At 38.4% G+C, this 23,553-nt stretch overlaps 1 protein-coding gene across 1 annotated transcript; it reads right to left on the reverse strand.

Annotated features, from left to right (window-relative positions):
- Positions 1-255: 255 nt before the first annotated feature.
- On the reverse strand, positions 256-21,607 carry LOC124282759 (arginine and glutamate-rich protein 1-like). The gene is made up of 6 exons (XM_046718786.1): positions 21,351-21,607; positions 15,391-15,426; positions 13,098-13,208; positions 7,690-7,915; positions 5,675-5,758; positions 256-2,662 (listed from the first exon to the last, which is right to left on the reverse strand). Exons 1-6 carry the CDS (start codon positions 21,512-21,514, stop codon positions 2,504-2,506), a joined length of 780 nt encoding a protein of 259 aa, XP_046574742.1. The 5' UTR covers positions 21,515-21,607; the 3' UTR covers positions 256-2,503.
- Positions 21,608-23,553: the final 1,946 nt, after the last annotated feature.

Consider the following 23,553-nt stretch of genomic DNA (forward strand, 5'->3'; position numbering starts at 1 on the left):
TACCCCACCGCCCCTCAGGTTTTGGATCAACAGGGCAAGTCAACCAATCTTTAGAGAACATCATCTGAGTTTCACTGATGCTTCAAAGGGAAGAGTAAGTAAATGAGTGAGTGGTGTTTTACACTGCCTTTAGCAATATTTCAGCAATATAATGGCAGGGGATACCAGAAATAAAAATTTCTGGTGTCCCCCCTTTGTGATATTGCTGAGAGAGGCTTCACATCAAAGGGAAGATAACAGCACAAAACACATTCCTCATATTCCATACAAAATTTATTAGCAACTATACAGCACAAATAAACAAACATGTTAAGCATTAACAGAACCCACAGGCCCCATCTATTGGTGTCACCCCCCCAAACCCCCTGTATATCTAAATACCCCTCTCCCCTCCCTTGATGTACCATTCTATCCTTCCTGATTGATCACTGCCTTACCTGTTCCCTGTCCACCCTATCACCACTTCCTTGATTGTTCAATCTCCACTTCCTTCATGGAGTCACTCCTTTCTGATGCATGATAACACGCTGGTGGGTACAACAAACCCAGACAATTAAACCCAGCCCCTTCCCTCATTCAAACTGCGGCACATTCACACTTTCATACACCCATACATTCATTGTCACACAAGTACACAAAATTACCATCATAATAGTCATGACTACATCTGGCTCATAAAGTCTTGGAATTGCGATGGCCACTGACTTCCACACGAAACTTGTGCTGCTAACACTGGAGAAAACAAACAAACCAAAAGACAACAGCTGAGACTCGAAAATCTTCCTATCATTCTTCTCAGTCCACTATCAACCTCATCTGGATAAACATCACTCTATGAAAATGTGAAAATGATGTTTGCCCTCCTGGCATTACCCTAGTATGTCAGCTCTGATTTTCATTGTTTTAAATAGATATATCAATTCCTACTTAAAAGGTAACATGATTATGACACTAAGTATTATGACCACAAAAAGAGAGAATGCTTTGTTCCACACACTAATCAAGGTCCTTTAAAAAGACCTTCAAACATGGCCACCTGCTCACACAACTCCCTTATAGAAACGTCATGGATTAAAAAAACCACAAAAAACGTACATATTTACCAACTGTTCCACCTTACTGCATAAAGAGTAAAACATGCAACCCCTACCACTGTGTGTGTTAAAAAAATGCACAGAAAACATCAGAACTAATAATGCCATGTGTTAGGAAATATCGAAAGATTAAATATAAATTTATTAAATTGACATAGAGGAATTATTTACACCATTTTTTCAATGTGAATAACAAGTTTTGAGCACAATGCCAAATCCAGAAATGATAAATTATCGCAAGAGCATAGGTCTTCCTGTGAATCTAAAATACACTAAGCCACTGCACACCCACCCTCCCCGTAACAAGAAGCACAAACGTACTGATAAACACCTACCTTAACCATCTAATTGATCATACAATGTCCACAATAACATGCCAATATCCGGGCAATCATATCAGGAAGTATTTATTAAAGTTGCCACGATGGCAACACTACCCCCATGCCAATGCAGATTACTAATTACTAGAACTTCAATGTAAACCCATAGGACCAACCTCCATCACCCTACCTTGACCACCTACCACCCATTCCCATGAACTGGAATTATTCACACCCAATTCAGGACATCATAATATCAACCACCACTTAACAATTAACCCATCCTTTCCCCTTCCCAGGAACCTACCATTCCTTACCCCTTACAATTCCCATCCTTAACAAGTTACAACCCTTCCTACCTACCAGTTAAGGGATGGGGAAGTGTTCCTTGTTATCTCCAACCCCTAACCCTCTGCCCAGGCCCAATTATAAGTAACTGATAAATATCCCACCCCTCAAAAACAACAGAATTAACTCCCAAAGCCCCACCCCCTTCTTGATTCACCTACCTTTACCCCACCCTTCCCCACAAAGCCTCCAGGCATATCCGATGAACACTGATCTCTCTCTCTCTCTCTCCACAGTCTGCTCTGACTGTCAATGTACATGAACAGTTCAAGACTGCCATTCCACAAACTCTCCTTTAGGATCACCATCACCCTTTCCAGTCTAGTTAAAATGTTCACAGTGCCTTAAGTGAACAGCCAGAATCAATAAATATTCACCAAAAGAAAAAGCACCTGAGATTTCCCTTCTGTATATAACTGTGCATTAAAGCAAGCTTTCTTGAGAAGGTGTCTTTCTCTATTCGGGAATTTCTTCAATTTTACATGATTCATTATACCTAACAATTTGTTACCCCCAGCCAAACAAGTAAGGTTGAAACACTATTGTCACGAACAAAATTCAAACTGAAATTTGTCCCCATTCCCAATTAAACTTTCCCTCTCACAGAGATGTAGAGTACATCAACTGAGCATGATAGAGTCAGTCTCAGTCTTTGGATGCTTTGTTCCTTGCCATCCAAGTTGACCTGCTCAGATTCCCATGGAAAGATTTCACACAAAAAGAACACAGCAAAAGGGGTTCCTATTTCCCCAGTGCGAAGGAGAGCTTTGGTCTTGCATTCTTTTTGTTGAGTATGATTTCCTGGTCTCGCTTTGTACGTTTTCTCTCCTCATCTTCAAGTCGTTGTTTTTCTTCCAACATTTTTCGCTGTTCTTCAACTAATTTCAACTGTTCCTCAGCCTAGGATAGAATAAGAAAAATATTATGTTTTAAGTCTGTTTTAGAAAAAGTTCAGACAGTGGCCAGAGGTACAGATAAGCTGTGTATCTGCGTAAATTACGCAAATATTTATGTGAAAACTCAATTTCTATAAAGACTATTGCGTACAAGTACGCTTGAATTTGTGTAAATACTCAAAAAATGTGATCTTACATGCGTACACAAAAATGTCAAATTTTAGCGTGCGTACCGGTGGATAAATAAAATAACTGAGGTATATTGAGAGATTCTATTTCGGGACATGCACTTGGCAACTTGCAGTCTTTCTTATCGTTTCTAATATTACAGATCAAAAATAGATATATATCAAACACTAACATTTAAACTTTACTGCATTTTTACAAGTAAAGGAAAAGGGCAAAATACCCAACTGAGTTTAAGTGAGCTGAGTACAAATTATTTGGTTACTCAAAAGAAACTTAGGATACCCAATTGAGATGAACACAAGCGAGCACATAACTCAATGACCCAAATAGTTATCTGTAGCTATGAGTGGCTAAGTTGAAGCAACAATCTGGCGAACGTCCGTTTGGTCTAGTAAGACTAACTCCATCTCTATATACCTTAACCATACAAAGCTATAATACAACAGTTTACTGAGTTTACTGAGTTTCATATACATTGCATTATCCATGCAATTTCTTTTCTTAACCCAGTCTGTCATGCAGGGAAAGTAGATATTATTTTGTACCCTTCTCATTCTTAAATTTCATAAAGTTATTACCTTTTTCTACTATTCCAACAAAACCCTTTTTGCAGTCATCATAAACATAAAGTGAGTGAGTTTACACCACACTCAAACATAAATGATGCTTGTCATTAAAAAATGTGTGCCTCACTGGGAGTGAGTGAGTGAGTGAGTTTAGTTTGTACGCAGCACCCAGCAATATTCCACCTATATGGTAGTGGTCTGCCAATAATCGAGTCTGGACCAGACAATCCAGTGATCAACAGCATGAGCACGGATCTACGCAATTGGGAAACAATGACATGTCAACCTAGTCAGCGAGTCTGACCACCCGATCCCGTTAGTTGCCTCTTACAACAAGCATGGATTGCTGGATATAGCGAATGCTTTAACCACTAGGCTACCCAACCGCCCCTCAGTTGGAGTTCTGGTCTGGAAATGAGCAGTACCCTCATTGTATCAAACTTACTGTCATGTACAACATAAAAATTTCAAATATAAAAAATCCCACATCATTTGAAAGGAATCAGAGTTTGGCAAATTTCAACAAGAAATATTTCTCGATTTACATGACACTTTTATGGATAACTTCTTTTTATTCTTTACATTTCAGTGCTAATTTTTGCTCCTTCATCAGGTGAATGCTGTGTCAGTACAAAGAGTGAATATATATAGGTAAAACATGTTACACAATGCAAGGAGGGAGAATGTACAAAGATAACAATATAATTACGTAGCCAACAATATAATTACGAAGCCAATAAGATTACGAAGCCGAAAAGATTGAATACTGAATCGAAATAGTAATAATGGTTATCGAAAATCGAAACTAAGGTGTCAAATTCGATTTTTGATGAATCGAACCGAATCGATGCAGCCCTATACAACAATGCCACTTATAGCCTAACATGTCGTAGGGAGCCTTGGTAAAGTAACAAAAGTTACGCTACTGCGTGGCTTGGATATACAGTCAAGCACCGTTGTGTCGAACTCTGATAACTTGACATCTCGGTTGTTTCGATATAACATCTCAGTCTCGACAAAATCCTTCATAATTTATCATTATTCAAGGTCTTTTAACTCGATATGGATATCTCGATATTTTGGATATCTCGATATAATTTCATGGTCCCAACAAGCAAAATTACCATTTCAACATGATATTTACATAGCATATATTCCATTCATTACATATTACCATAAAAGCAGTGCAACTAGAATTTGGCTGGTGCAACTAGGTTTTTATCTCAGGTTGCACCTGGTGCAAGTAGGTTAACATCTCCTAAATCGAGCCCTGCAAAGAAACTCAATATTCACCTACCTTTCATGGGCAAGTATCTCTCTGAACTGAGGTTGTTTCCACAATTTACACACGGTCCGGCATGAATCAAAGGGATGCGCTAGTGTAAACTAATTAGGGCTAATAGAGTTGAAGGTGTCACTTGTTTGTTATTTAATTAGGATTAATTAAGAAGGACTTAATTAGGAAGTACTCACTGTTACAACCAAACACTACTGATAACGGATTATAGTTTCGAATCAAAACATACCGAGAAGCGTTTTGTTTTCTTTCATAGTGATATGTGATGATATGCCCTGGTCGGATGTTTTGAAGTTCGGATAAGTCGATATTTTTTCTTGGTCCCATGAATATCGAAACAACGGTGCTCAACTGTATTCCATTTTGTGTATCTCACATAAATATAAACAAATTAGATGCAAGTGAAACACTCTCTCTTAACACTCTCTAGCTCTCTCTTAATAATATTTGAAAATATTCAATTCTAGTAACCATGAATAGTGAACTTTATTCATGAAGGGATACGGTTCGAATCATCAAATATGCGAGTGTATTGTTACAGCAATAATGCACACCTCAAACGATGACTACTTTGGTCTAACCCACGAGCATGGTGCTGACAAACGTAGACACGTAGTGTCAGGCAAGATGCAAACTCACCATAAGAAGTATCTCATTGTAGGAGGATGCAACGCTGTACAGCAAATTGCAGCCCCTTGGCAGGAGTGGAAATAACTTCAAAATTGCTAGTGTACTCAGGTACAGTGGCAAATGTAAAAATCACTTGCCCTGATACTTTAACCACTATACTGGCCTATTTCTTGTTGATTATTTAAACAAACAACATAATCAACATTGGAAAGTCAACTGGACACTGGTACAGCGTGATATACAAATTCCTTGCCCGAAAGAAAAAACCCCACTGGACTGGGTTGCTTCCACCCCTGCTTGGATTACTAGGTAACATGCCTCTTGAAGTACTTACTAATTTTCTTTGCGCTTCTTCAATTTTCTTATTGTTGTCTTCCATTATTTTTTCTAACCTTTCCCTCTTTGCCCGTTCTTCTTCCTAAAATAAATACAAACATAACAGATAGAAATCATGCAAGATAATACAGGTTCGTCCATATTGTCACAAGCAAACCATGTGAAGAAACTCCTAAAGCATCAGTCTTATAATGTTAGTATATCTCCTTACAATACACAAATGTGAACCTTACATGTATACATTAGTGGCAGAGACTCACTAAGCATTTTGGACAGTTACCAAGGTTACATTAACACAATATGATGTACAAGTGGAGCACAACTTATCAGATTACTAACAAGTGAATTATGAAAAATATCAGAAGATTCTCATGTTAACTAAGCCAGACACCTACATATTATACAAAGATACATGTATGAAATTACACAGACAAACACAACAGTAGAAAAAAAACAGATTTACTCAATGGAAAAAAAATATTATGGAGGGTAAACATGAAAGCCACAGTGACAACTGAATGGTTGCCATGTAAACTTTATCGCCATGGCAACTATTCTTGGCTATATCACCTTGTTCCGGCTTGTCTTTACCTCGGCTACGTACCAGGAGAGCAGCACTATGAACAGGGCTGCTGATTAGCTGTCGTTGTCTTCAATCTATCCGCCATTGACTCACTCCACCAATGGAATCTATCCATTTTTTCAGTGGACTCTATGTTCAACCAATCACTAGCAACCCCTTAACCAAACTAAAAGGCATTTTCCCAATTGAAAGTCCATTCTAGGATCTAGACATCGAAGCTCAATGTAAGGAACATACTCACTGGGAGGGCTAGGCTGAAGCTAAAGTGAGTGTATATTTTACTTGATCAAGACTTTACATCACAATACTTGCATTTTTTCCTGAAAACGCAAAGCCTTGTTTCTGTGTTATCACAGCATTACCTAGAAAACTTGGAAGAAAATGGTGGCATGTTAACACTTATTTCAACGTTAAACGGAAGAGCCCATCGCTGAAAAGCAAGCTGGATGATTAAGGTAATACATCTCGAGAAAAAGTAAATATCTTCCCAGTCAAGGAGTCAGCTTGGGGAAGAAATGGTTGTCATGGATTCACCTAAAATTGTTTTAAACCTTTAAGAAAATACACATCCTGAGACAAGAAGACAGCTGCAAAATACACACAGCAATTCCACTGACTGCATTAAACAAGTTCTTCATGAACTTCATGTTAGACAGTTGACCCAACACAAGCCAAAAGTTCAAAGAAAGTAACATTAGTTCCATTGTATGAAATTCTTTTCAAAAAGAGCGATTTTCAAAATTATTTGTCGTTATGGTTACCCCTACATTATGGTTGACTAGCTCCACAGCTTTTTTCTTGCACAACCGGATAAGCGAATTTTAGGAGAATAGTTTTATTAACATACATTTCTAATGCCAAGCATCATCTCAAGGACTGGACAGGAACTGGAGTACTTTTGGCATACCTTTCAAACTGAGTCAATAGACTACCAAGCTATGACCGGACAAGACAATTTATCTCCACTGTGATATTTTATTGAGAATATTTGAAGATAAGACAAGAAATACTGGTTTCAGAAACAAAGCACCAAAACTGAGACACCATAAACAAAGATGCAGACAAAGAGTACACGTTTTCAAAAACAGATGAAGGGTGTGGTAGATGTTGCATATGCAAATCGAAACGCCATCTTGAAATTCTTGTCTATTCTCATAAGTTCCCAACAAAACTGACATGACAGTTATTACGAAAGCTTGACATGAGCGTGTCATTTAGTTCAGATTCCTGTTCACAGACACAAAAGTACTCTGATAATACACAGTTCATTAACCCTACTCAAACACTGTCAGGCCATAGCTGTTGGATGAAGCAACTAGTGTACGGGCATTCTAACAATATGAAGACTTAAGGAGTTAAAAAGTCCAAGCAACCATTATAACAAAAGGCATGCCAATAGTACCCATCTGACACATGGAGGTCACCCATACCTCCTTCTTTCTCTGAGCCTCTAGCTCAGCCTCTCGCTGCTTCTCCAGCTCCTCCAGCATCTGCTTCTCCATGATACGCTTTGCTTCCTCCACCCGACGCAGGACCTCAGCTTCGATCTCGTCTTTACGCCGTTCCAGTTCCTCCTCTACTCTCTTAGCTACAAGTTCCTCAACACGACGAGCGACTTCCTCTTCGATTAGTTTCTCCTCTAGCTCTTTTTGTTTTCTGTAACAGATAACATGAACGAAAGTGTGAAACACGGCAAAAAGTATCAGTGCCAGTATTACCTTTAGTAAAGGTAGAAATGTCTCCATGGTTACCAACAGCACAAGGTGAGTGAGTGAGTGAGAGAGAGAGAGAAGCTTTACGCCACTTATAGCAATATTCCAGCAATATCATGGCAGGGGACACCAGAAATGGGCTTCACACATTGTACCCGTGTGGGGAATTGGACCCGGGTCTTCAGCATGATGAGTGGACACATTAACCATTTGGCTACCCCACAGCCCCTGCACAAGGCATGAGTAATGCTATTACCCTCAGTATTACCCACAGCACGATGCATGAATACCAGTGTAACCATGGTTACCAACAGGAGGCATGAATACCGGCATATCCTCAGTATAGGGCCTTAATACCAGAGTCACCATGGTTACCAACAGAAGGCATGAACACCGACATATCCTCAGTACAGGGCCTTAATACCAGTGTCACCATGGTTACCAACAGAAGGCATGAACACCGGCATATCCTCAGTACAGGACCCTAATACCAGTGTCACCATGGTTACCTACACCATAAGGTGTTAATGCCAACTGCACTGCATAGAGTGCATATAAACTGGTCTCACAATTCTTCTCCGCTTTGTGTCTGAAAGGTCCCAGTTAGTATGACTGATTGATATGAGAAACACTGATTAACTAGTCTTTTGAAGCTGTACCATGTTTTACAAAAATATCTCATTGTTATGATTTATTTATTTGTTTACAGTTAAAAACAAAATAAACTGCAATCTGTACGGGCCCGCTAAAATAAAATAAAAAACAATAAACCCACAAACCAAGCTGTCGGTTTGGGGCCTAAGGGGTGATGTCCATATGAAACACTGATACCAGTGTTACTGTTATGTACGACGCCATAAAAGAATACCAGTGTTACTCACAGTATAAGGAAGTGAGGTGAGGTGAGGTGAAATTGGGCTTAACGTCGTGCTTGAGAATATTTTGCTCATATGTGTATGTGCGGCTGCTTGTACTAGCACAGACTGAAGCTGGTTTTATAGTGCTAGCCCACTGATATACCACGCTGCAGAGAAGCATGAATACCCCACTCAGACACATTATACTGACTCCAAGCCGACCAGTCCTTGTTGTACCCATTAATGCCGAGAGCCAGGCAGGGACCAACAAGTACCATATTTTAACGTCTTTTAGTATGACGCGGTTGGGGATTGAACCCGCAACCTTCCGCTCTCCGGGTGGACGCTCTAACCACTACACCATGGAGGCGGTCACACACAGTATAAGGAATGAATACCAGATTTTTACATACAGCTGCATGTCATGTAATAGTGCCCTGCTGATTGGTGTAGATATTGCAACATCTATCTTTTGTGCAAAAATGCATTTATTTGCCATCTTTTGTGAAAATCACCACAATATAATAACATGTGCATCAAAATTGGTTTAAAACATGTCAACAGATATTTATTACCTTTTGAAGTCGACTTGCATATTATTGCTATTAAAAAATGCATGTCTGTATGTTTACACTAGTGAGCCTTGGTTCATGTCAACATGTTATGGTTTATGTCAATAAGCTTTTCTAGCTGTTGAAGTTTGTCATGAAAATGACCAACACAAGTCTAACCAGTGCAAAAGGATCACAAAAAGTGAGCTTATTTTTATTTCTTGGCTCCACACGAGTTTGTTTGAGGTTAAACGCTGCATTCAGCCATATTTTAGCTGTATGACAGCGGTCTTAAACAATCCAGTCTGGACCAGGCCCCGGGATCATGAAAACATCTTAAGTCTACAATTTGCTTAGCACAAAAAAATCTTAAGTCTAAAAACATTTGCTTAGCTAAGACTTTAGATAAGACTGGATCTTGAAACTATCTCAGCAAAATCTTAGCTAAGACTAAGACTAAGACAGTTACCATGGCAATTTTAGAATGATGTAATCATGTCCGGTCACTCTTAATTAATTGAGGAGAATAGTTTAGTATCAGGCACCTGCTGAAATGTTCCAAACAAGTCAACTTACGCTTTTATCCCTGCCACGGTGAATTTTAGTGTCTTTACGGTTGGAATGTTTTCGAAAATACACTAACAGGAAAGCCTAAGTGCACTCTCTGCCATATTGCATTTCACAGTGTTTACAAAATCATGTTTCACAAAGACCGGTGTTGAGACGCCTACTACATAACGTATATTTCATATTCAGCTGCTACAAATGCATCACTGAATTCCTCATACATTTTAGTATCAAATAAGAAATGGTCTTTGTGACTAAAACCAAGTGTCTAGGTGATATGAAACGAAAGATATTGGGCATGAAAAACGAACGCTGTGCGCGAAAGACAGCACTTGTTGAAATGTAAAAAAAGCAAAATTCAGACTTTACACAGTTTAGTATTCTCTCAAATTTCAGACACCCTTTCGTCTATTCGTAGCATGCATAGGCTCAATACTTTTAGGACATACATGGAAATAGTATTCTAGCAAGAAAAAGCAAATTAAAAATAGTTACAATACAGTAACGTGGTATGTTTATACCAAATTATCAAAGTTTCTGAGCAGCGTGAAAATCTCGCAGAACAACGGTAATGATTGGAATATCTGGCTTCTTCTCTTACAATGAAAACGATAAAACATATAACAATACACAGATAGTCAGAATCATTCTGATTACTTACATGACACATTTATGTACAAACGATCCCCGAATCAAGGGAAGGGTCCTCGCAAAATCCTGTGTACCCATGTCAAGTGAAGCCGCAATTTTGTAAGAAATCGGTCAACGGCAGTGATGTCATATACGTTAACATTGTTGAATAAGAGTAAACACAATCGCAATGTCCCACCGATAACACTTTCAGTGTTACAATGTATATTTTGTGTATCGTTCAGATATTTTTTCATGAAACTAATTTCATTATCTACATTTAGCCTTGTTCTATATCATATCTGTGGATATAGGGTATGTACGGTTTTTATTCTTTGAAGGTTTTTGTTTGTTTGAATAATACTTACATAAGAAATTGACATACTGAGTGTAGTACACCATATTTTAAACCCTTAAACATGTATTAGAAGAACAGTGGGCGTAACTGCAACATGTAGATCTACTTTAGTTCCTATCAAACCATCTAATTATGGATCTATTCAGGACATTATTTAAATGGTAAAATCAGTCATTTTAAGTTCTGTTGAAAGTGTTAAATTCTTACATAGAAACCGAAACCTTTTATACAATTTATGGAAATTAGGTGAAATATATCCTAATCAGCATTCCAATGTCGTATTTTACCGACTTCGCAAAATACATACAACAAGCAATGACGTCAACTACAATGTTGTAATCTTTTCAGTAATTTCATTACATTTGAAGATATGTCTAGTACTCGGTTAATAATGATGCAAAATTAGTCAAAATACATCTACACAAACAGGAGAATATGTGAATCTAAGAACTAATTTACATATCAGATAGGGTCATCCAAATCACTTTTACGTGCTTTCTCATGTAGTACATTGTCATTTTTTTTATAAATTGTGAAACTACCAAAACGTATCCTCTCACATTGGGGAACTTTTTACTGGAATAGTTTGGTTCACGGTGAACAAAACATAAGGAAAATATAGCATCTGTATCCACAACAAATTCTCTCCAAGTGATCTGAGTTACATTAACCTAGTGTTAAGCATAGCAGAGTTATACCCCTTATCTTTATACCTGCATGACCTCTTGGTCATTGTTTGACATCATACAAGAAAATCCATTTTCGACATTTATTGCGAGTCATTTTTAATGTTGAGCGTATAACGTTATGTATAAGCAAATAAACCCATTTCATATATACTTATGTCGTTCAGATATCAGGCTGTATTTTCTTCGCTGACACATTCCGTAAAGATGCCAAATTTAAAAAAAACATAGCACAGTGCTCTTATCGGTGCACGATCAAAAGCAGAGAAATTTACTGTTTTGTAATGCATAATAAAATTTGGGACATCACTTAGCAGTGTCTAGTTCTCAAACAGCCGAGGTATTTGCATTTCTATTTATACCGACGGATAGGAAATTTAATATTCTACATTTCTGTGTAATTTTATAGCCGTACGCAGATCCAGGACCAAGCAAGCGCAAATCTCGCACAACGTTCACTTTTCAAACCGTATGAAAATGATCTCAGTCTTAACTTTTAAGACTAAAAAATGCACGTGATCCCCGATTTAAGACAATTTTTGGGACTTAAGATCAAAATGACAGATTTAAGCAATTTTTAGACTTGAGTCACTTTCATGGCCTCGGGGCCAGACATTCCAGTGATAAACAACAAGAGCACATCTACAGACTTGGGATACCAAGTAAATGAGCCTGATCACTTGATCCCATTAATCACCTCTTATAACAAACATGGTTTGCTGATGACCAATTCTAACCCGGACCTTAACGGGTCTGTGGAATACAGCAGGATTGGACCAGCCTCAATACCTGTGTAACTCACAGCAGAGTTTGCCCCATATTAATATGGAAATAATACTCTTAGTTAGAGGGGATGCAAAAGCTGTCGGCCATAAGGACCTTCAGAAAACAAAAGTTGTGGGTCCAAGTGGTTTTCAGTCGGCTTCGGGCCTAAGGAACGATGTTAATTTCGAATGTTAACTCACAAAAAAAGATAAAAATAACAGTGTTATGTACAGCTCATGGGCCAGGACTTGTGCCACAACAATAACCTTTTCAGTCCACTAGCCCCCAATTTGACTCTCAGTTCTTGAAAAGCATTTACAGTGAGTGAGTATGGTTTTACGCCGCTTTTAGCAATATTCCAGCAATATCACGGCGGGGGACACCAGAAATGGGCTTCACACATTGTACCCATCCGGGGAATCAAACCCGAGTCTTCGGTGTGACGAGCGAACGCTTTAATGACTAGGCTACCCCACCGACCGAAAAGCATTTAGAAGTACGAACATGAATAAATGACACGTTCTTACGGAATAAAAAGAAGTTGTTATCAATAAAAACGTGACATGTATTCTTGTCTCTCAGTATCCGAGTTATTATATGGAATATTTCTAAGCTCACAATACCAAACAGAATTTTACTAGACTCAAGTTTTGGACTAAATCTAGCTAAATCGAGACTGCTGATCGAGATAATATTTGTAGAGGCCACTTACTGGAGTCTCTGTCGTTCTAATTCTGCCTTTTTCTCTTCTTCCTCTCGACGTTTAGCCCGCATGATGAGATCTTCGTCACTACTTGAACTACTGGAGGAATACGATCGCTTTCTGAAAAGAGAAATAATCCAAAGATGATAACAACATCTTACACTGTATCTCACTGGTTCAGATCACTACCAATGCAAACAGAGATTGTGGGGAAAAATATCACAAACACCACATTTCACACTGAACCATTCCTCATAGCTTTAATTACAGTAACACAAATGTACTAAAATTACGCAGTCGTAATACAGCAACAATAATACTAATGGCCAATACTTCGTCTGCTAAAATAAGTCAATTACCCAGAGTCAATAACAGATGATGAAATAAATACCACAAACAAATCCAAAGCTGCAAAGGTTCTCAAATTACAATTAGCATTTCATTACGACTCCTTGTAGGGAAATATGACCTACTATATTGAGTTATCGGTCGATATTTATGTCGATTTTAACTTGGGGGGTGGGGTCATCCATTTTGTTTTGGGGTCAACAGTTTTGTACACATGTACATGTGTGTTTGTGAGGGGAGGGAGGGAGGAGGGGAAGGGTGTCAGCAGTTTTGTAAAATATTAAAATTGTATACAATTGTAAAATTATGCTTAAAAATCATAGGGTGGGGTGGTCATTAACCTTGACAAGTTGGGTTTTTATTTTTTTGGGGAAGAAAAGAGAAATTTGGCATTGTACATGCTTCTCCGTAAAAATCTCTCTCTCTCTCGGTCCCTATTTTCAAAGTGGCCAAAGAACAATGGACATGGCACTGTTGCTCAGCTGGTACATTTCAAGTGAGCCGAAAGTTTTATACATAAATTGCAGCCTTCAAGTCACAGTGAAGAGCATTATGAGCGTCTTGAAAAATGTTAACATTATCAGCTGAATAGTGAGTGAGTGAGTTTAATTTTATGCTGCTTTTAGCAATATTCCAGCAATCTCACAGCGGGGGGACACCAGAAATGGGCTTCACACATTGTACATGTGTGGGGAATCAAACCTGGGTCTCTGACGATCCGGCACTTTAACCACGTTAACCAATAGGCTACCCCACCACCCCTATCAAGCGAATATTAATGTATGTTCGAAGACAGCATGGCACTTATGTTATCTGTTAGGCAAATTTGGAAAATAGTCATCTATGGACCATTTTGTAAGATCTCCAGGTAAGTTGGATGGCATACTAGAATTCTCCATTTCATTTATACTCTCCCCCCTTCATATTTGATTCCATAATGCCAGAAAAACCATCCAATAAACATTATAATGATTAAAATGAGAATAATTGTGATGACATCATTGTAGTAAAATGAATCATTGGTGGCAAATGTTATTTATCAAAATAGAATGGAGATGAAAAAACATGGGTAATGGTGGCTGCTTGGGAACAGCAACCTTGTGATAATGCCCAAAATGAAAGCAGAAATTCAGTATGTTGAATATCATGATTATCAACAATTTGTACTTTAGAAATAATAAAAAGGTTAGTTTCAGCATTATTTCTTTTTCAATTTTGGAATATAGATCCATGAGAATAGTCTGTTTGATTTCATTTGAGACCGATGAATTGCTCACTAACACAAAATCTAATAATTGCAACAAAATCAAACAGTCACATGAAATCGACAGACCGATTCTGATGATTTGTCTCATAATTTTGTTGTCACTTTTCGCTGTTTCTTACGAGGGAGGACCACTTGTTGATTACCTGGCTGTTCTTCCAGCAAGTGGTCCCCCTTCGTGACTGTGCAAAATTTTTGTTGTTGCAATTATTAGATTTTCAGAGATGCCAACCCTGAATCTAAGGAAAATGGACTCATGACTGGCAGAAAGCCAGGCCTGAGCACCAAAGGTGTGAGTTGGGGGTGAGCGTGTGGTCGGCTCTGCCATTTCGTTTCACTTTCATACGGACTATGATATGCATTCGGAAAAACTTTGTGAAACTTCATCGTCAATATTTTAACATGCATATACACAAGCGACACCCAAAGGATCAAACACTAAGCTTCTGAATGCTTTTACCAGTGTTCACTCAAATAAAACACCAGTGACTTACAAATTTGTATACCGTAAAAATAAATTCAGAAGTTTTTGAAGAGAAATCGGAAAGCAGATTTGTATTTGAAAATCGTAGTAACTCCGCCAAAATCGTAGTGGTTGGTATCCCTGGATTTTATGTTCGTGAGCAATTCATCGGTCTCAGATGAAATCAAACGGTCTGTAAATGGGAGTCTCATTGTAGTGCTACATACCTTACTGTATTGTCAGCTCTCTGGGCCTTGTGGTTTCTGAGAAGAAAATACTTGATCAGATGGTTGTATATGTCTTAAAGGCACAATGTCACACATTTCCACAATATTTTGGCCGATATTTTATATATTGGGGCATATACACTCCCTTTAGCTTCTTACTGATGCAATAAACGACTAGCTATCCCTTACGACTTGCCAGTATAATTGAAACTTCGAGGTGAAAAGTTTCCAAACAGGGAAGACTTGCCATGTGGAATGTAAATGATTGTTCAGTACATCGAAAACTGTCATCCACAGTGTTGTTGGTGTTTGCCTAACTGGTTTCAATCACAAGTTGTGCATAGGATATTTTCGTAAAGAGCGCTCCAAGAGATTAACTCTATTGAGTTGAGGGCGTGAGAGTCGATTTAATGCAAAGTTGCATTAATTGATTCAAACTTTTAGATTTAATATTGTAATCTAAATACATATTTTTTTAATGGAATAAATAATATGGTAGCTTCCCTGAGGGCTGATAGTTAGCATTATTGAGAGAAATGCATTAGTATTCGTAGAGAAGTGTGGTGTAAAATTGTGCCTTTAAACTGAATTTTTCATTTTCATGCCACGAACAATTCTCAGCCACATATTTGCCCTAAGTTAGCCCGATTTCCTGCTTTGTCTTGCTATTTTTGAGGAAGGTCATGAATATTTTTAAATGGCAATACAAAAAAAGACTCCAGTCATATTCATTTGAATGTTACACAAATCTCAGCATCATTACAGTGCTTTGCATGCCAATAGGACTGGCTATCTATATAGATCAGAGATCGATAATCGTTTACTCAATATCGGTCAATTATTGATAAATATCAGAGAAGCAACTTCACTGGTGAAGGATGATATGTTTGAATTAGTAACAAAACAGCGTCCTGAACATAATTTGGAAGCAGACCATGAATACAGTACTAGCTCTGTGTATTTTGTGGGCAAATTAGATCTTTATTCGATCACAAAAGTTTCTGTACAATGTTATCGATAACACAATTTTTCATACTGAAATATTATTTTTTCATACCGACGATATTTCTGATTATTGATCTTTTTAGCCAGCCCTACATGCCAACAACGGACAAAATGCTGAACCATAAACTCACTTCACTGGCAGGGGACACCAGAAATGGGCTTCACACATTGTACCCATGTGGGGAATCGAACTTGGGTCTTTGGCGTGAGAAGCGAACGCTGTAACCACTAGGCTACCCCACTGCCCCTTAGCTCACTTGAACATTAGCTGTTCGGACCATTGGGCAAGGTCAGAAATATGAAAAATGCTCATTCTACTGAAGAGGAAATATTTCCGTCACATCAACTCACCTCTGATCATTTTCATTACTCATGCAGGATAATTAAGAGCCCAAAACTAAGTTTTCATATCTTGAATATTCCTACTAATAATGAAACAGTTGACAACCTTCTGTGGAAGTTATAAACAGAAAGTTTCTGTGCTGCTGGCCTTAAAGATACTTTTAAAGGGATGTAAATACATCTATTAATGTTGTAAGGACCTCTTCCCTCAAGTGTCTGAGCAAGATGACTTAAACAGGTTTAAATATATTTTTCATTGGGGATGGTGGGGTCAACGAGAAAACACAAAATGATTTATGACTAAAGTAGTCACACTAAAAATAATGAAAATGAACAGAGCCAAACAGTGGCAGAAACGTTCGCATGAGTGAGTTGAGTGAGCAATATTCCAGCTATATGAGTTGTAAATTTCGAAGTCTGGACCAGACAATCAGTGATACAGCACGAGCATCGATCTATATGGCGGGAACCAAATGTAAACCAAGTCATCGGACCTGACCACCCATTGATCAACAGCACGACAAGCATCGATCACCGCAATTGGGAAGCATGGGTTGCTGAAGATCTTGTCTACCGGATCTCATCGAGCCGCTGACCATGACTGACTGTCTGAGTTTGCCTTTCGCACGCTTTTAGCAATATTCCAGCAACATTGGTGACACCAGAAATGGGCTTCACACATTGTACCCATTGGGGATTAGCGGGTCCCGACGAGCGGATCTTCACAGGTCCACGTTTGCATGAGTTGGCAAAAATGGCTGCAGATGAACATAGATGACTGTGAATTACTATTAAAAGTAATAACACCACTACAAAGCAAGTATTATACAAAAGCATATTGCAGTAATACCTGTGCATAACTAGTGTCTACAGAAAGTATTTAAACATGTTTAAAGTCTTTCTATACACAAACATGACACCTGCATATGAGGTACTGTAAGAAACATGTTCTTGCAATAGTTCAAACACAGATATAAGTTGCACATGCTTAAAATCATGGCATTGCAGGGATAGTATGAATTTGATAGATACCAAAAGCGTACATTAGAAAAACAAAAACAAGCACTGAAAATTGTTGCTTGACCCAGCACTCTTTAAATACTTGAATCTGGACCAGACAATCCAGTCAGCAACATAATGGACATTGATCCACACAATGGGAACATGATGACTCCCATCAACCAAGTCAGAGACCCTGGCCACCCACTCCTGCTTGTTCTCTTATAACAAGCAAGGATTCCTGAAGACCAATTCTAACCCAGGTATTCATTTCGTTTGGTTTGGTTGTTGCTTAACGCTTCACTCAGCAATATTCCAGCTATATGGTGGCAGTCTGTGAATAATCGAGTATGGACCAGACAACCCAGTGATCAACAGCATGAGTATCGATCTATACACTTGGGATACGATGACGTGTCGACCAAGTCAGCAAGTCTGACCACCCGATCCCGTTAGTAGCCTCTTATGACAAGCATGGGTTGCTGAAGATCAATTCTAACCGGGATCCTCACGGGTCGTGACCCCAGATATTAAAGGGATTAACTTACTTTAAAGTGGCACTTGTTATGACTGGGGAATATCATGGTTACAAAATGTTTTATATCAATTTAACAATTTTCATTATATGGCAATATTCAACACTGCTAAAGTGTTCTGTACAACATGGTACCACAAACATGAAACACTTGTCCAAACAGAACTATTTGGTCCACAATGATTCCTGACCCAGTGACTTACATTAATGCGCAACTTCCTGTTTCACTATGACCTACATATAATCAGATTGATGAAAAACGTTTGCAAAAATAAATGATGACTGTGATTAAAAAATGTGTGCCTCACTTGGAAGGCCGGTACTTATCCATAAAGAATGAATGTTATCCCTCTATCATTATTCTCATTTGACTGATTGACCGTTAGTCGCCTCTTATGACAAGCATGGGTTACTGAAGATCAATTCTAACCCGGACCTTCCTGGGTCGATTGAAAACTGAGGGGTGAGAAATGGTATGGGTGAAAAAAAAACGAAAATGAACCAGGGGTCTTTCTCCACAGATTTAGATGATTCACAAGAATGACCCCAGCGCTATCAAACTTGCGGAAAATTCTCATTCCTGAAAACTTGCATGTTAGTAGGACTTGATTCTATTTAAAAAATGAGTTGGGCATGTTTTTACTTTTTTTTAAAGCATTATTCCAGGAATTTCATAACTGGGACAACAGATATGGAGATTTTACAAAGAAGACACACTGTTAGCTTACATGTTGTTGGTTAGTTTGTTGTTTAACGCTACACTCGGCAATATTCTAGCTATATGGCGGTGGCCTGTAAATAATCGAGTCTGGACCAGACAATCCAGTGATTAACAGCATGAGCATCGATCTACGCAACTGGGATGTGATGACTAGTGTCAATCAAGTCAGCGAGTCTGACCCCGCAATCGCGTAAGTTGCCTTTTCAGGGAAAGAATTCTTTCAAAATTTCCCACTAGACCACAGGACCAGTGAGTGGACAATAATAAGTGGTCCTGTCGATACAAAATTGACTGGCCACCAGGACCCACTGTAAACTTATCATTTAGTGGTCCTGATGAATATTTACTAGCCAGGGACCACAGGACCAGCGTAAATTTTGCATACTGCTTTTACAACAAGCATAGGTAATTGAAGACCAATTCTATTCTGTATCTTCACGATATGCTTACAGTTACATGTACTTAATCTGACCCCACAATTTACGTAGTTGGATAAGGTTATGTTTTTTTGATTAGTATAAGTGACTTGGTTGTAAAATGTCATATATCAGTAATGTCTAGTAGTGTTGGGAATTGGTTAAAATCTAATAATTGATGATTGGTCCATTACAACCGATCAATCATCGATAATTATTGGTCAGCGTCATTTATTAAATGTCCCTGTTATTTTTGTTAATGCACAAAAAAATAATAAAGCAAAAACATGTAGTAATTTGTTTGTTTTTTGCAAATTTCGCATATTTAAATGAAGATTAGTATCTTAGGAACACATATTTCCTGGATTCTTTAAGATAAATTCAGTGATGACTTGGAATGAGCTTGTAGTGCTTATGAAATGTAAATTTAATGACACAGACAAAACCAGCCTTGTGAAAAATATTGTTAATGCAAACAAGTGTTCCAAGATTGGTTGTGTTCGATTACGAAAAAACATGTTCGATTGCTTGGTCGTTTAGTCACTGCGACCAATCTTCGATTATTTCAATTAATCGGACCACCACTAATGTCTAGCAACAAATTTGTCTGATATATGAGGTAAATTGAGTGGGGATTCAGGATACTTTTTCATACAGAACATGTAAGATTGTGACATTAACATTAGAGCTGGCTGATATGATATCGGAAATATCGTTAATGGAAGAATTATTAATGACCATCGAACTGTGTCATCGATAATATTGAGCCAAAACTACAGTGAAGAAATAAACTTTAGACAAAAATACACACAAAAAGTTATGCCTATATTTATCAGCTGCTTCTAAATTATGTTCAGGGCAGTGTTTTATAAGTAATCCATCCATAAATGTGTTTCCTCTTACCAGTGACATAAAATATTTTGATTTCTTTTTTACTTTTTAGCTCAAAGTTACATCTGCCAAATGTATCTATAACTTTTCAATATATAGTTAACGATAATCGACATCTATCAATGGCCAGCCTATCTCAATATTTATTGTTTCATTAACATAACTTAAATTGATTATTTAAAAAGTTAAACTAGGTTACCAATCATCAGTTTGCAATTTTACTGAACTAGTTAGGAATTCTTGTCAACCATAACAACCCGTGAAGATCTGGGATAGAATTGATCTTCAGTGACACATGTTTGTCAAAAAGACAACTAACAGGATCGGGTGGTCAGGCTTGCTGACTTGGCTGACACATCGTGTCCAATTGTGTAGATCAATGCTCATGCTGTTGATCACTGGATCAATTATTTACAGTCTGCAGCCATACAGCTGGAATATTGCTGAGTGTGGCGTAAAACTTAACTCACTCACTCATTATCAAGCATAACCAGTTAACATTGAGTAATAATAATAATCCTGGTCGCCAAAATGACAAGTACAGGCCTAGTGTGGACCCAAATGGTGGAGAGTTGGATAGTAATGGCTAGTAACAAAATCAACTATAAACTGTCACCTATCTTAGGTAGTTTAAACAAGGATTAATCTCAGAGTTTTAGATTCGCCTTGAATTATTCTGTACGTGCTATCTTGAAATGTTTTGATGCTCTGAGAGTCTTCAATTGTACCGTAGTATTTTTCTGTGACTATTTGCAAAAGAAATGGTGACTAAAGTGACATAACTGTTTCATGTATCTAGGGACAATTGTCGCCAACATTAATGACATTTGAAGGTAAGATAACAAGGGCGGACAGAGCTAATGAACCTTCCTGAATCCATGCACTTTTTTATTCCGTCAGGTTTCAATATTATCGATGCATTTGCTTTACACATAAATCTGCACGTTTTTCGGTAAGCAAATGTACTGACAGCAGATTTTTGCATGATTATTGGGCTTTAAACTGACGAAACAGTTCTGGTAAACTGTTCAAGATTTATTGTAGCGAGTACCTTGCAGTTCGCTTTCTATCCCGTGAACGGGATCGTATTCGTCTGCTGCCTTCACGTCGATTTCTAGAAACAGATCTTGAACGGGATCTTGATCTATGTTTCTTGTGTTTTACTCTATGCCTGTGTCTGGTTGGTGACCTGCTCCTAGTTCGGGATCGTCCCATTTTCTTTCCAAGACCCAGTTTCTCTAATCTGAAAATACCCAGTCTGGCTGCAAGAAATGACCCAAGATGGCGGCTACAACGAGACTCTGACGTCACGAAAATACATTAACGGATAACATTTTACACCAAACAAAATTCATTGTAACGAAGCATTTTATGATAAACATAAACGACAGTATTGTATCTACATATTGTATATTAGTGTACTGAGAAATATAATGAAGTATCGCCTGAGAATATAAACAATACTCGTTAAACAATTATCCCTTAGAAGTGCCTTTTGAAACGATCAACGCTGGGAATCCGATTTATCAACAAAGGGGGATAACTGGTATGGTGATGAATTGCAAGGATAAAACGCACATTTTACGCGTTCTGTACGTCGAGTGGTCTTTATTTTTATCGCAGCAGTTCGTTTTGTGTATCGCAATTCGGTCCTGGTGATGAAACCATGACACAATGCTGGAAATTTAGCTGTTGACAACACACGATGAACGAAGAGGGTTCGGATCCCACCGTTCGCACTTCGGCTTATCTGTGTAGCTTCACTGAACTAAATTCTCTCATGTGCTTTTGATATTTTACGGTATCAGGGAATTTGTACCAAACGATTTTGTAAAAGTTTTAGAAGTATTCTTCACTTTTATCATTACCATTTCTATGGTTTGTCGGTTTGTTGTTGAACGCCGCACTCAGCAATATTCCAGTTATATGGAGGCGGTCTATAAATAATCGAGTCGATCTTGACCAGACGATCCATTGATCAGCAGCATGAGCATCAATCTACGCAACTGGGATACGATGACATGTGTTAACCAAGTCGGCGAGCCTGACCACCCCAAATGAAAACATTTTGAAGTTTAACTTAACATCTGACAGTGGTAAAAAATGTTAGGATTGAAAGAAAACGAAGTAAATGTAGGCCTACGTCTTTATATTGTTGCCTAGGGGCGGTGGGGTAGCCTAGTGGTTAAAGCGTTGGCAAACTAATGTTTCTCAAAACGTTAAAGTATACAGTGTGTGCTGTATACCAAACTTGAAAAGAAAACAAAAGCATATTTAAATGAACATCTGTATAATTTCAATAGGGTATTCAATTCTACAGCAAATGTACACAATTTCATACAAAGTCGAAAGTACCATTAGACTGACTCTGAAAGACACGTGGTATCATAGTCTGAACTTTTACACAAATCAACAAGGCGTTTTTTCTGCAAAATGTCATCAAATGTTGAATCAATAGTGAGTGTGACCACCATTGGCTTCAATACACGCCAAAACACGTCAACGCATTGATGGCGTAAGACGACGAATGGCATTAGGCGTGATTCGTTGCCATTCCTGTAGGAGACATTGTTGTCGATCCAGGTGGTCCCATAAATGTTCTATCTGATTCATGTCGGGAGACCATGCTGGTCGCGGAAAAACAACGATGTTAGTGTTATGCAGAAAGTCGTTTGTCAGTCTTGCCGTATGAGGCCTTGCGTTATCGTGTTGGTAGACAATGCCACGTGGTTGTTGCTGGATAAATGGCAACACGACAGGTCACAACGTGTCATCCCTGTGGCTTCATGTTGCCATGAATAATCACAAGTCTCGTTTTGAGATCGCCGCAGATATCTAGCCAAACTATTACGCAACCGGTTCCAAACGGTCGGACTGACTGACTGACTGAGTTTAGTTTTACGCCGCTTTTAGCAATATTCCAGCAACATCACGGCGGGGGACACCAGAAATGGGCTTCACACATTGTACCCATGTGGGGATTCGAACCCGGGTCTTCGGCGTGACGAGTCAACGCTTTAACCACTAGGCTACCCCACCGCCCCCCAAACGGTTGGACGTGCTGAACGCAATTCGGCGCTAAACGTTCACCTACTCGTCTGTAAACAAAATAATAATGGCTATTTGTTATGCGCTATAATCCACACACTGGTGCATGCTCAAACCACAGGGGAAAGAGGGAGAGAGTCAGTTATATACAGAGGAGAAAAGATAAGTCTTCAGTTGTGATTTGAAAGCTGTCGGAGAATCAGAGT

The sequence above is a fragment of the Haliotis rubra genome, unplaced genomic scaffold (assembly GCF_003918875.1).
Source record: "Haliotis rubra isolate DU_JTF1 unplaced genomic scaffold, ASM391887v1 Scf302, whole genome shotgun sequence".
Taxonomy (NCBI): domain Eukaryota; kingdom Metazoa; phylum Mollusca; class Gastropoda; order Lepetellida; family Haliotidae; genus Haliotis; species Haliotis rubra.

Excerpts from the sequence above, each read along its gene's own strand:
- LOC124282759 (XM_046718786.1), bottom strand. The coding sequence starts at position 21,514 with ATGGGACGATCCCGAACTAGGAGCAGGTCACCAACCAGACACAGGCAT. Across the intron at positions 7,916-13,097 it reads TTAGAACGACAGAGACTCCA|AAAACAAAAAGAGCTAGAGG; the intron begins GTAAGTGGCCTC and ends TATCTGTTACAG. Across the intron at positions 2,663-5,674 it reads AAGAAGCGCAAAGAAAATTA|GCTGAGGAACAGTTGAAATT; the intron begins GTAAGTACTTCA and ends ATTCTATCCTAG.